The 15,241-nt window shown below is 36.3% G+C and overlaps 1 protein-coding gene across 1 annotated transcript; it reads right to left on the bottom strand.

Annotated features, from left to right (window-relative positions):
• Positions 1-1,064: 1,064 nt before the first annotated feature.
• Positions 1,065-15,241, bottom strand: cngb3.2 (cyclic nucleotide gated channel subunit beta 3, tandem duplicate 2; the record flags this gene model as incomplete). The annotated part of the gene is made up of 18 exons (XM_081352782.1): positions 1,065-1,360; positions 2,026-2,185; positions 4,832-4,984; positions 5,069-5,187; positions 7,766-7,849; positions 7,934-8,031; positions 8,119-8,278; positions 9,373-9,514; positions 10,378-10,500; positions 10,855-10,919; positions 11,055-11,141; positions 11,241-11,291; positions 11,473-11,681; positions 11,895-12,236; positions 12,378-12,538; positions 13,901-14,042; positions 14,301-14,355; positions 15,134-15,241. 18 exons carry the CDS (start codon positions 15,239-15,241, stop codon positions 1,337-1,339), a joined length of 2,283 nt encoding a protein of 760 aa, XP_081208908.1. The 3' UTR covers positions 1,065-1,336.

Below are 15,241 nucleotides of genomic sequence, written 5' to 3' on the forward strand. Positions count from 1 at the left end.
TAATTAAAACTCTCAATGTCCCTGCCAGACTAAAGAGATTAACTGTGAGATCTCACGGCAGACTGACTCAACTACCAATCCTTGGCTAAATAAGAGCATATGTGAGCTATGTGAACTCTCAAGTATAAATACTTGATATATTATATATTATACATTATTATAGATTATAAATCTGTTCGATATATGGTGTGGAACATGATATCAAATATAACGCCAATAAGAGTGTCGTCATGATCAGTAGAACTAAAGATGATAAATGTTTGAACTACCCTGATTTTAAATTGGCTAATAATAAGCTTAGTGTCTGTAATAAGGTGAAATACCTTGGTAATTTTATCACTGATAAAATGACAGATGATGAAGATATTTACAGGCAATGTCGCATGATGTATGCACAAGCCAATATTCTTTTACGTAAATTTAGGGCATGTACGGTTGGTGTGAAGATATCTCTGTTTAAAGCATATTGCACACCGTTCTATACTGCACACTTGTGGTCAAATTATAGAAAGGCAAGTCTTTTAAAATTGAAAGTGGCGTATAACGACGCAATGAGAATGTTACTCACAAGACCAAGATGGTGTAGTGCAAGTGAGATGTTTGTGGTTGCAAGAGTAAGGACCTTTCATGCTGTTTTAAGAAACCTAATGTTTAAATTCATGTGCCGGCTTAATGGGTCACAAAATGAAATAATAATGGGCTTAACTAACATACGGCTAAGTACTATACGCTACCAATCCCGTATGTGGAAACACTGGTATAATTGTGTCCTGGTAGAACAATGATCTTCTTTTTAAATTGTTTTATTTATTTTGTTATTTATATGTATATATATATATATATATATATATTTATTATTATTTTTTTATTTTTATTTTTTTTGTGTGTGTATGTAGGTATGTGTGTATGCATGTGTGTTTATGAGTTTGTACTTATGTATTGTTATGGTGAGATGTGGACCTTGAGTCTGTAATAAAGTTTTTGATTTGATTTGATATACGTAGTGTTATTACATTTTTGTGCATTGACAAACTCAATATGCTTCAGAAATGAGGTCCAATGTACTATGGAATTACAAAATCATTTTTATTTAGGTTTCAGTACAAAATAGATCTACAAACATACTGTTTTGGAAGATTGGTTGCAATCTCAATGCATGTATCGCTATTATTACAACTCACTGATTGGCAAGTACTGCAGTTGGCAGGGAAAGGAGCTCATTTTCAAAACTTTTAGATACATATAAAGATATTTATTTTGTAAATACATGACAGTAGATGATTTCAAAATGAACTAAATCCTCAAAGATAAATATTTAATGAATTTCATGTGATTATTAATGTTCTGATGCAGCTGCAGCCTAGAAAAATAAATGAATAAATAAACCAAAATGTACTCTTGTTGAACTGTCTTTTTGTATTATATTGTATTATACATCCAAAAGTTCAGAGTTTTATTCAGGATACACTACCACTCAAAAGTTTGGGGTCAGTAAGATGTTTTTGAAAAAAATAAAAAAATTATATATATATATATATATATATATATATATATATATATATATATATATATATATATATATATATATATATATATATATATATATATATCTCCAGTCTTCAGTGTCACATTATCCTTCAGAAATCTTTCTAATATACTGATTTGCTGCTCAAGAAACATTTATTATTATTATCAGTGTTGAAATAAGTTGTGCAGCTTAATATTTTTGTGAAAAACATTTTTCTAATAATTATTTTGATGAATAGAAAGTTCAAAAGAACAGCATTTATTTGAAATATTGATATTTTGTAACATTATAAATGTCTTTCCTATACTTTTTTCCCCACAATTTTTGTACATATTACACGCAACAACATCACACAAAACAGTAGGGACAATACAGCTAAATATATCGACAGGACAGTAAAGAAAAAGAGAAGAAACTAAAAACATTTCCTATAAGTTTAATGAAAAATCTTACTGACCCCAAACTTTATACTTAATATATATCTGAGAATTTCTTACCTTAAGTCTGTCCAAAAAGCCTTTTTTGGTGAACGCTCCTCCTGCAAAGGCACGCAAAAGTTTTGGAGTGGGAGGTTTTGGTCCGAACTGATACGTTTCTTTTTTCTTTTCCTCGCCGGCTTTAGCAGCTGGAGGTGGACCCTTGGCTTTCAGCAGTTTCCTGTGAACAGTGTTAACTGGTATTTAAGATTTGGTAGTACATTTTAGTCTTTGTAGGCTAGCAATGAGTCGGAGTCAAGACCAGACCCTTCTCTAGATTCTAACACCAACACATCTACTCCAGCCGGAATGGCATTTAACTCAAACAGAGAAATTTCAACCAGGCTGAGAGATATTTGAGATCGGGATTCTTGAGATTGAGACTGGGTGTTCTTTTAAATGAATCAATCAAACCATTTCAGTTCTCATTTACTGGTGGTCTGACCAACAGAAAGCTGCTGGGTTTGAAAGAAACTTCTGTCTGAGCTGTGCTTCATACTGTACATCTGTATGTTATTGACAATGGACCAATTCTGCACGCAAAATTTCACTCATTTTTCGCTGCTGTGACCGCATCTTAAAACTGAGGTGGGTGACGTTGTATTAATCGACAAAGTGATAAACCCAGTATTTAATTACATATCTATCCTGTTAGAAGACATAAAATCTGCACATGGGGCTTTTAAGTGATGATTAATATAATTCAGTGAATTTGTTCATTAAAGGAATACTCCACCGTCTTTTCATATTAAACTATGTTATTCCCTTAACTAAGACGAGTTGATACATACCTCTCTCGTCTCAGTGCGTGCACTAAATTGCTCTGGCGCGCGGCGAAACTTTGTTCACTCAGTTCATTCAATACGGGCCAAGCAGAGAAGCTACCAAACACCTCCACGGTTTCCCTATTTAAACACAGTTACTCGCGTAGTGTAACTCGACCTAGGACGGTGACACAAAACAAAACGTTGCGCTTTTCTAAGCGTGTAAAATGGATAACTATATTGTATGGCGGAATACCATAGCAAGTGCTTATGAGCACTTCGACTTGGCGGAGTAATATCTTCACTCGTGAAAAATCCTCTCACCGGCCCCCGCTCCCTCTGGTGAAGATATTACTCCGCCAAGACGAAGTGCTTACAAGCACTTGCTATGGTATTCCGCCATACAATATAGTTATCCATTTTACACGCTTAGAAAAGCGCAACGTTTTGTTTTGTGTCACCGTCCTAGGTCGAGTTACACTACGCGAGTAACTGTGTTTAAATAGGGAAACCGTGGAGGTGTTTGGTAGCTTCTCTGCTTGGCCCGTATTGAATGAACTGAGTGAACAAAGTTTTGCCGCGCGCCAGAGCGATTGAGTGCACGCACTGAGACGAGAGAGGTATGTATCAACTCGTCTTAGTTAAGGGAATAACATAGTTTAATATGAAAAGACGGTGGAGTATTCCTTTAAAAACAATCCATCTGAGCAAATCAATTCGCTAAAATTAGTCAGTATTCTTAATCAGTATTTTGTTATCCAGTCTTGTTATCCACAAAAAAAAAAGCTAAATTTATGAAATATTAGGACTTAAGCTCATTTTTCTTACCTTATTGGCAAGTAGATTTTTCTTGTTTTAAGCAAAAATATAACACAATTAAGTGAGGTCTTAATGTCTTGCAGAACCATATTTACCTTGTATTAAAAATAATATTTTAAACGTATATCTATCTGTTTTTAAGGATATTTAGTAGGGCTGACTTCTAATAGTCGAGGATTCGTCGATTCGGAGAGGTCTGATTCGACTATGAACCTCATAGTCGAATACATGGGCGTCAGTTTGATTTGAAATGTGCTGGGGACAGAGACGCATTCGCATTTTCAGAAGGGCTGGGTACCATTTTTATTTTATTTTTTCAGGTCATGTTTTGAAAGACGATGTCCTGTAGCTTACTAATGTAAATAAATAAAAATGTATTCAAAAATCTGCTTCACATTTTCAGCAGGGCTGCGGAGCGGCTGTGAGTTGACTCCACACGGTTCTCATGTGCGTTAAAAAACTTTACGTGGTTTAATGTACCTAAACAACGATTACCAAATTCCCCTCTCATGTTGCTCCACATAACCACTTAAAATGATAAAAAAAAATCAAACCCAGAGTCCAATTATTATGGACGTTATCTGATATTAAGCGTTTCTGCTTCACATTTTCAGCAGGGCTGCGGAGCGGCTGTGAGTTGACTCCACACGGTTCTCATGTGCGTTAAAAAGCTTTACGTTGTTTAATGTACCTAAACAACGATTACCAAATTTCCCTCTCATATTGCTCCTCATAACCACTGAAAATGGTCAAAAAATCGAACCCAGAGTCCAATTATTATGGACATTATCTGATATTAAGCGTTTCTGCTTCACATTTTCAGCAGGGCAGCGGAGCGGCTGTGAGTTGACTCCACACGGTTCTCATGGGCGTGAAAAAGCTTTACGTGGTTTAATGTACCTAAACAACCATCACCAAATTTCTCTCTCATATTGCTCCTCATGTTTATGAAATGTTATGATATATGTGTGATATATATGTTTTTTAGCTCTTTTGTTTGAAATGGAAAAAATCTAGCTGCTATCTAAAAAAGAAAAAAAGAAAAAAAAAAGGTTCGACTATCAGTCGACTACGGCAAAATCTAACGAATCAGATTCGACTATGAAAATCCTTAGTCGAAAACAGCCCTAATATTTAGACAAAAAGACAAAAAATTCTGATTAAGAAAATGTCTCACTGCTTATTTAGGTGCATCTGCATCGACATGAACTTCTGCTTGAAAAGAATAATGTGACATAACTCACCGTCCTTTCCTGGCCAGCACTTTCTGAGACTCGGGGTAGTGAATCAAGATGTCATTGAGATCTTTCTTGTCCAGTACGAATAGGTTGGCGAATCCATGAGCCGCTACGTTAGCAGTTCTTCTGTTTCCACCATTGGCTGAAGACTGTAGAAGACTGGGGATTATAAATACATGATAGTTCAAATGTCACATTCATGACGTGTAGCTGTAAAAGCAGATTCTCATTTTAATACCTCACCTGATCTCCCCGAACACACAGCCTGCCTTTAGAGTCACGAACACAATCTTATTGTCCGGCCCACCGATGACCTGCACCTCTCCGGCCTTAATAACGTACATTTCCTTTCCAATGTCACCCTGTGGAGAACCAGGCAGGGGCGGAGTGGGACCAAAAAATCTACCGGGAAATTTCGTAGACCACCGGCCCTCGGTGGTAAAAAAAAAACAAAAAAACAAACAAAAAAAAAAAAAACCTTTGCTACAAAATATAGCAGTGAATGAGAGAATATTAAATAGATTTTTTTTGTTCCTCTATAGTTTTTTCACAACTTTCTAAAAGAGTAAAAAAATTGCGAGAGATGGATAACGGCAGTCAGAAGAACTCAGAAGAGAGAAATATAAGTCACTTTGTCATCACTCCCACAGACGCAGCATTAGAAACCCTCACAGCAGCATTAACTCGTTTTTTTTTTGTAATTTTATTAAAGGTAATATAATATAAAATAGTGTTAAATGTAAATACATATTTTTTTCAATTGAAAATATAAAAAAAAAACTTTCCAGGATTTATGCGGATGATGACCGTTAAAACGTGTCATCATCACCCTGTTGAAAAGGGTCTATGGCATTTTCACGGTGACACGACACCTTGCTCGTTAGCTTCTGCTAGTGTTAACATAGCAGCAGCAGCCAAGGGAGGTTACTCGTTTTAAAACTAGGAAATCTGCCACTAGTAGCCTAGATAGTCACTCAATAGTAAACTTTTTATTTGTCTCATATTTACCACTGCTACTTTCAAATTACACAAGCTTTTGGCTGGCTGGCTGCATAGCTGGTGCTAATTCCCATCTGTGCCTAGCTTTGACAACATGTGCTTCAGTTTATTTCATCTGTAGTATCTTTGCTTGTTGATGCCCGGAACATGTCTGTTATTTTGGAGCATTTCACTGCCTCCTCCTCCATCATTTTTGAGTCTGACCTTCTCAGCGCCAGATTTTTTAACGCTTGTGCTGAGGGGTGCTAGATCATTGACGGGGGAGCTGCGCAGTTATACAAATAATAATTGAGCAAAACTTGGCCACTAAATATTTAATATTCAATTATTTTAATGATCACAATTAAAGTTTTAATTTTATTAAATTGAACAAGCGCAACATTCAGCATTCAATCAAATATTCTAAAAGATGTAGGCTATTAGTAGCTTATTAATAAGGTTATTTCAACATAATATTTCGTTATTTCAACATTTATGTGCGTGCAACAAGCAAGATGTGCATTTGTAAATCCAGTAACGCGTGCATTGATTTTTAGTAATAAATTAGTGTTTTCTGACAGTGTCGGGTGTCGGCTGCAAAGATGAAGTTGACGATCGCCATATATAGTGAACGCGCCTAGAGAAATGCATGATTACGTAATCAGAGAGTAGGCAAGCCTTTTTCTTTTCGTTTTGAATTATTTCGTTTAAAGTTATTTCAAGCTTTGTGTATTTGATGTGTTTCGCATGTCTGTGTGAGGCATACACTGAGTTTCGTTAACTTAGTTCGGATGAGATGCGCTCAGTTAACGTGCAATGCAATTGACCGCGCGGGCGCCTCCATGATTAGGCTATATTGTCTGTTTGTTATATTTGCTTATTATTATTTAAAAAATGATTAAAATTAAGATACAATTTATACAAAACGAAATTCACTTTAATGAAAGGTTTTCTACAAAACAAAACTGAATGAAATGGTCAAAATCATGTCTGTCTGACCCTCTGTCTCTTGATAGGCATCATATCTTATTCGTGCTGTTCACTTTTCATAAATAAACATAAATGGAAAAGAAATGACATTATATATTTTAACAAATATGAAACTAAATGCGCTTATTTAATGGCTACAATAGGCCTACAGACTCTCTATTTGTGCAAATTGCTGCACATTCATTTAATTCTGAATTTTGCACAAGTTGAAAGGCGTTTGTTCAAATCAAGTTCACGGATAATTGTGCGTGCATTTATTAATCATTATGATACTAAAAGCATAAAAATGCTATGTAGCCTACTAAAAATCAGATGAGCCCAGAATATGAACGCAACGTTTAATTACACGTTAAGCAATTTCCTCCCATAGAAAACCATTAGGCCTAAGAACGCTTATAGGCTAGCTTAATGCAGATTAGAATGCCCCCTTATTATGTCGAAATAACGACTTATTATGTCGAAATAACGAGATATTATGTTGAAATAACGTCTTAATATCTCGAAATAACAAGATAAGTTTTCTTTTTTGCCTTTCCATCATTTAACTCACTCTTACGGACGTTAGACTTCCAAGACGTGACGAGGAAAAAGAGGTGTTCGGCGGCTTTTTACATCAAAGGCCGACCCGATTTTGGGAGGGGCCGCTCACTGACCCCCCTATGTTTTTGAAAATCCTATAGACATGGTTGGACCTGCCGAACGGGTTGAGCACTTTTATATACTGTGTTGAGCAGAGAGGCTGCACAGTTTGACCAGCGAGAAGCGGCCGCACATCAGGCCGCCAGACGGGTGTTGCTAAAATAACTCGCAATGTATAACTATTATCAGACCGGCCCTCCGCGGCCTCAAAACACTACCGGCCCACCGGGAAAAGTCCCGACTCTCCCGATTGCCACTCCGCCCCTGGAACCAGGTATATGAGGACTTGATGTTTTTGGTGTCTATGCATAAATAAAGGGCAATAAAGCTCACCTTCTTGCACACAAAGTCTCCAGGCAAGTACACAATGGACTTCAGCCTCAATAACATGTCCACCAGCATCTGGTTGTCACAGCCCTGTATGAAAAAACTGCAGAAACGTCAACCAACTGACCATGAGCAGCAGATCACTGTCTGATTCCTTCCTTAAATCAAGCCCACCTTGAAAAGGTCGATCTTTTGGAAGGTGGCGAGGTTGATATCCACAGCGATGGCTATTCTCATCACCAGAGGCATCTGTTCCAGTAGCTCAGACTCATCTGAGGAAAAAAATAACCTTAATCAGAAGGACCCCGCTGTCATTGCTACTCATTTCAGATCATTTTAAATGTAAACTAAGATTTTACCCAGCATGCCCTGGGAGTCCCAGGTGTAGTTGTACCAGGTGCGCACTCTGGTTTGAACCAGCCTGGGGATGCGGTTTGTCACCATGTACGCCACACAAGAATCCATAGATGCACGGAAGTAGGTCTGGCCGGCAGTAGCTGCTCCAATGACATCTCTCATCTGTAACGTCAAAGATTAAAGGGATAGTTCACCCAAAAATTACTCAACCTCAAGTTGTTCCAAACTTGTATGAATTTCTTTCTTCTGCTGAACACAAAAGAAGATATTTTGAAGAATATGGGTAAGCAAACAGTTGATGGACCCCATTGACTTCCATAGTAAGGGGGAAAATACTATGGAAGTCAATGGGGTCCATTAACTGTTTGGTCACCCATATTCTTCAAAATATCTTCTTTTGTGTTCAGCAGAAATTCATACAGGTTTGGAACAACTTAAGGTTGAGGAATTGATGACAGAATTTTCCTTTTTGGGTGAACTATACCTTTAATGTCTATACATCTGATAGGGATGCACCAATATTAACATTTTAACTGATACTGATAAACTGATAATTAAATTTCATGTTATGGTCGATAACTGATGAAAGTCCTATATTCAAAAAAAAACATTTTTTGTTAAATTAAATTCAAAATACAATACTAAAAACTTAAATCAATCGTCTGAAATGCTACAAATGAATTTAGGCATCACAACATCTAATGTACAGCATGAAAAATGGATATTCATTTTGAGATTTAATAAAGACTACATTTAACAATGTTATACAATTAATAGTATAGTTTTTTTTTATTAATAGTAAATATCATTATTTTTGTTTAAATGGGGGCGGGGCAAACTGTCACTCACAGACAACGAACCAATCAGTTCCTGATGTCCAAAATAAAGTCCTGGCCTACATTTTTTCATGTTCGAAAAGCAATTTCACTCGGGTATAGTCATAATAGCAAAGACTATCACAACATACAGTCATTTCATGCCAATAAAAATAGTGTAAATGAGCATACACAACTAAACATCCAATATCGGCTGATATAAATAAATAAAAATATCTCTAATATTGTGTGCATCCCTAACATCTGGTAAAGATGTGGCACTATATACTTAAGCCTATATACTAAGCCAACAGGAACACCATAAAAATAAATCAACATGGTTACTGACGGAAGAACAGGTAGAGCTGAATACTATGATATGATTGGCTGCCTGGGATTAGGGGGAGGAGCTCATTATGTTTACATCATCACATCATGTACCTGTCCAATCAAACTTGAGAAGACAAAGACACCAACGAAAAAGTTTATTAACTGAAAGGAAATCTCAAAGACTGTGTGAGGCTCAGGCAAGCCACCAATGTTGATCAGAGTCCGCACAGCAAAATAATAACTGCGCAAGTACCTGTGAAAGAGAAAAAGAGAGATAAAGTTAGTGGCTTCAAAAATTCAGTCGGCAAAGAATAAAAACATCTTGCGTTCGTATCTGAATCCATATTAGAGATTCAAACGTATTACAACAACGTCAAAACAGCAGACTTCAAACACTGAGCAAAGCCAAGGCCAAGCAAGAAAGCAAAGGAAATCAAAACTGAGCAAAAAAACAAACCAAAAAAAAAAAAAAAACGACGAAGCACTTCATGAGCGTAAGCTTTACAGACAAAAGCTTTGGAGACAAAATGTCTACCTGGCCAAGAATGATGGACAAAAATAGGGCACCAAAAAAATAGTTGGTCATCTGAAAGATCTGACCGAACATGGTCTCAGGGAAAGGAAGTTCTGCGATCATCAGGAGGGATTTCTCCGCATAGAAGAAACAGCTCAGGTAGCTACGAGAATATGAAAAAAAACCAAAACCTTAAGCAATTTATTGCTTAAACTTGAACTGTGAATGGAAGAAAAATAAATAAAGGTAAAAATAACATTAAATTATCATTTCAAGCTCATTTAAAGGTAATGCATGTTTTGTGTTTTGTTTTTTTTCCCTTAAATACTTTCGTCTGTCCCAGTTTAATAAGCTGAGACTATAAATAAGCAATTTGTAGAACACATATTCTTGTACAGCAGCACTGGCTCAGCCAATGGCATGGGTTTAGGGGCGGAGCTTTTGTTTGTTCGATGAATGACAGATGGGGAAACCTCTTTGAATTGATCTTTATTTTTGCCTTTCTGTTTGGAGCTGCCAGTGGTTACACACTTTACCTTTAAAAAAAAATTGACAAATCTGCATATTCTGAGTGAATCAGAAGGGTATATAGAAATACATACGCGCTGCCATTTCCACTGTAGACCCATTTGGTCTTGCCGATCCCCTGGTAGTCAGATGCCACATAGTAAATACAAGCGTTGAGGTGGAGAATAAACATCAGGTATCCAATAGTGCGAATTACTCTTAAAAAAGAGCATAGGATAATTGTGGTTACAATTATTTATTGAATTAAGAATATCTTTTAAATTCCACTTCAGTTCCTGAATTTGAATTGAGAGAGCAAACAGGAGGTAGAATTATAATGGAATCAAGTTAAAACAGAGATGTGTGTTTCATGTTACATTTACAAAATTAATGTTTTTGGACCATGGTTAAATAATATACAATGCTCTAATTTTCCTCAAAATCTTCAAAAAGGTGCAAAACAACATTCCAATTTTTTATGAAATGCAGTCATTTTGTAAATTGTAAAAAAAAAATTCCCATCCCTGCTAGAGCAAGATCAACTCTCAACTAGTACAGACGTGGTTACGCACCTCCAGATGTACGCTTTGGTCATTATACCTTCAAGACGGTCACTGAACTCAAAAAAAGATTCAAACTTAAGGAGAAAATGTAAAACAAGGTTAGTGCATATTCAAAAAATATAACCAGTTCATGAATAATTACGCATCTCATAGCCAATAACGTCTCCTTTCAAAACACAAGCATTTACAAAAACTGCAGTGTTCATTACCTTCATCAAACGATTGATCCTGAAGACAGACTTGTATCCAAAGAGGAAACATGACAGGTCCGAAGGCAGGACGGATATCAGATCATTCTGAAACGACAGGAAATAATAAACAAATACTTCATGGCTTTTTACAGGGAGATAAAATTCTATTTTAAAGTTGAACGTCAACTAAAATATCTGCAATACCTGAAATCTTGACGATTCCCGATATTTCGTTTTAATCACAACTCTGTCATACTGAAAGAAAATTATGAAATATAAAAAAAGTTAGTGCACTTAAGAAGTCTATGGGGCAAGACATATGTAATTATTTTATATAAAGCAAAGTTTAATAAGCATACATAGATATTTTCCAGAAAAGACTGCAAACATAAAATGAGACTATCAATAATGTGTGTTAAAAATAAAAGTTTCTTACAATAATGTCTCCTCCCCTACAAAACTGCAGTCGAGGCTGGAAAACGATCATGTCGATGACATAGATGATGTCAGCAATGATGTCCAAGGTGAACCACAATGGAATGACCTCCGGGTCGTGATATGGGAAGGCCATACGGACTGGTATGAACCACAGGTTATAGTTAAAGGCAATGGTCACCACGCTTAGCCAAGCGATATACCTGCGGTCTAATGGAAATCACAAGAAAAGAGCAGAAGAAAAATGTTTTTAATAGCCTAAATCTGAAGATTTATTCAGATGGCTCTTTTTCTGTACAAGTTGATTTGAAAAATGTAGGCTAAGTTGGACAATTAGAAATAGTCCCAATACTTTGGTCTTAATTGTGGGCAAACATAATTTTGTATTCTTATTCAAAAGTTGGCATATTTGTGAGGAGTAACCTGTGAAAGGGTCGATGGAGTTGCCCAGTCTTTTGTCCACACTTTCCTCGATGGGCTTCAGAAGGAAATCTACAAAGGTGCATTTCATTTTTGGGCAGATGGACTTGTCCTCTTTGGCTGCCTCGTCTTTTTTCTGGTCATCCTTCTTCTCCTCCTTTTTTTCTTCTTTCTTTTCCACAGGCTTCTCTTCTTTCTCTTTTTTCTTCTCCTCTTCCTCTTTCTTCTTCCTTTCCTCCTCCTCTTTCTTCTTCCTTTCCTCCTCTTTCTTTTTTCTCTCCTCCTCCTCTTTTCGTTTCCTCTCCTCCTCTTTCTTCAGGTAGTCGTCTTTTCTCAGGACGGGTGCTAGAACGATCACAAAATAACTGGTGTGTTATGTATTGTTAGTGAATCTCATGTCATGCTATATGGCAATATATAACATTTACGTATCATGCAACTATAGTAGTCATTAATTGCAGAGGCATAGGATTGATTTGTACTCACTGACAGGTGGGCTGCGCTCTGGGGAGGACGCATAGGGGTCAATGACCTTTTCTTTAAACTGTTCAGTCCTTTGGCGGTACCGCTGAACAATCTCGATGAGTTGAGCATCAAAATGCTCACTTATCACAATGGGCCGGGATTCGGGTGGAGGGGCCACCTCACTATAACAATCACACAGAGAATGACAAGAATGTGAAATCAATGTATTAAAATATAATAAGCAACTGCCACTATTACATATCAAAATTACATTTTAAATTGTCACACTGAAGAAAAAAAATATTTAAAAATCTTAATAATTAAAAAGAAAAAGAAAATAATTCAGATTTGTCCCTCAGTGAAAAACAGAATTATGTTTACTGGACTTACAATGGAAGTCTATGGGGCAAGGTATTCTGGGAATTTTAAAAGTAGAAACCTTGTGGGGTTTTTTAATAGTGTTTATATTAATTCCTCAATGCAAAAATAAATGTTATCTATGCTGTGTAGCGAACTTGCCTACCTTTCTAAGCGAATGAACACTCACAGACATTGATTTTGATAATGACGGATTTAAAATTAAAGTGAGTAAAATTATCACTCTAGTTTCATTTTACCACTTATAATGCTCACATATTTGTAAACCGTGTAACGTTATGAATGAATTGTTCATTCCGTGTTGTTTGAGATGTGAAGCCGTCTAAATGCTTTTAATTACGTATCTTTACGTTGACCCATAAGCTTCCATTGGATCCGTGTAAACACGACTTCAGTTTCTTCAAATGAACTAAGCTGAAATGGACTGAGATTACCTGAGGTGAAAGCATAGGGTGAAAGGCAGCGAACAACGTGATGTTTACCAGGAGCTGCAACTGTTGATCCGCATTTTACTTGTATATGCTGTCCTCTACTGGTCATGAAGGAGCATTACAACATGAAGAGCCAGTGCCTCTTATTATGGGTGTCATTATAAATGACACATTATACACTAATGACACACACATATATTTTTATTATTATTATTATTTTTTTAAATTATTATTACTATTTAAAATCAGTCTCATTCAGTTCCAGTGAATGTGAGTATATTTTGAGGATCATATCCATCATAAAACCACTAAGGCATTTTCCTATTTTGGTGTCGGCATTATTTTTGTTCTCTAAACTGAAGTAGCTCGAGAGATCTTCTTATATCAAACACACTGTAAATCTTTTAATCTCCTCTCAGCTCATGGTCTCATAATCTTCCAGGTCTCTGCTGGACAGTCTTGGATCTAATGTACAGTGTTTGCGCAGGCAATTTACTCTCATGGTCCTTATCAAAACAACAAGAGCCTAGTTAATTAGCCTTTATTATTTAAAGCTTATCAACCACGCTCAGGACATCAAGAGCGTCTCTTAGCACTGGCATAGCAAAAACAATGATTTATATTAGTGAATGAAATCAAAATCTACCCTATTTACTCTTTTGCCGTTATATTTAAAACTTTTTGACCAAACTGTTACAGGGTTTATCAGATCAAATGTTTCTAGTATTAGTTTACCCTTCAGCAGGTGGCTGGCCGTTGGCTGGGTCTGCAGGTTTTTCCTCTGGTTTGGGGGCCGGTTCTGGAGCTGCAGTCGGAGCCGTCGGTGCTGGAGCCTGTTCTGGGGCTGGGGATGTCGGTTTTGCTGCTGGTGCTGGAGCTGGGAAGCAAATGAAGCAATTTCTATCTGCATGATTCCCGACTGGAGGAAGACTCGGGGCACGGGTGGAGGAGTGACACCCGAAGCAGCTTACTGACTGTCATATATGCCATTACAAACATTACTGCAAAGCAACCTGTGACAGACTGTAAGAATTATTCCAAATGCCTCTCATCTGGAACACATCTTCTGCAGGTGCTCAAGCAATGACTGATGAGATAATTTAGAGGCTAATTACAATGATTACAGATGACTTACCAGGGCCTTCATCATCTTTCTTGTCTTCATTTGCCTTGTCTGCAGGTTTTTCTTCCTGTTGGGTGCAGAGATTGATCATTATCCCAGAGCGGTTTTGCAGTTATGAAAACATTCTCATTAATGACATATGATGGCTTCCATTATTTTAAATTACTCAAGCACCTTAAGCTATAACTTTTACATTTTTAAATGTTGTTAGAACACTGATGGTCATTTACATGGTGTCCTTTACATAGCAAAGTACCACCAAACATGTTTATAAAGTTAAGCAAAGTATATAAAATTGTAATATTGTACAATTGTTACATAATCATATTTCATGATAAAATGATTTTAAAACAACACATCTGTGTACGTATATATATATATATATATATATATATATATATATATGACAAACAATTTTTAAAATGTTATATATTGTACATTTATACATTACACATTATACAATAATGTTTATAATCTATCTATCTATCTATCTATCTATCTATCTATCTATCTATCTATCTATCTATCTATCTATCTATCTATCTATCTATCTATCTATCTATCTATCTATCTATCTATATAATACTTATATTAAATGCTTCAGAAAACATATGCTTTACACAGTAATGTGCTATATACACATGCATTTAAAAATGTAATAAATAAGCAGCATAAGAAGCATTTATCATTATTTGTGAGCAAAACTTTCCAAAAACATTTTAATTAATACAGTAGCTAGAAAGTTTACTACATTTTTGTGATGTTAGCAAGTTGATTATTACATATGCTTGAGATAAAAAGTACCAAAATGTTCATAAAGTCAATTACGGGCCACTTGTACTTACCTTGGCAGGGGCCGTGGCAGGAGCCGGTGCAGGGGCCGACCCAGAGGCTGAGGCCGGGGTGGGACCCACAGTTGGACCTCCGATGATCTTCTTCAGCTTGCTGAACAT

This window comes from Scardinius erythrophthalmus, assembly GCF_964197995.2.
Source record: "Scardinius erythrophthalmus genome assembly, chromosome: 22".
Taxonomy (NCBI): Eukaryota; Metazoa; Chordata; class Actinopteri; order Cypriniformes; family Leuciscidae; genus Scardinius; species Scardinius erythrophthalmus.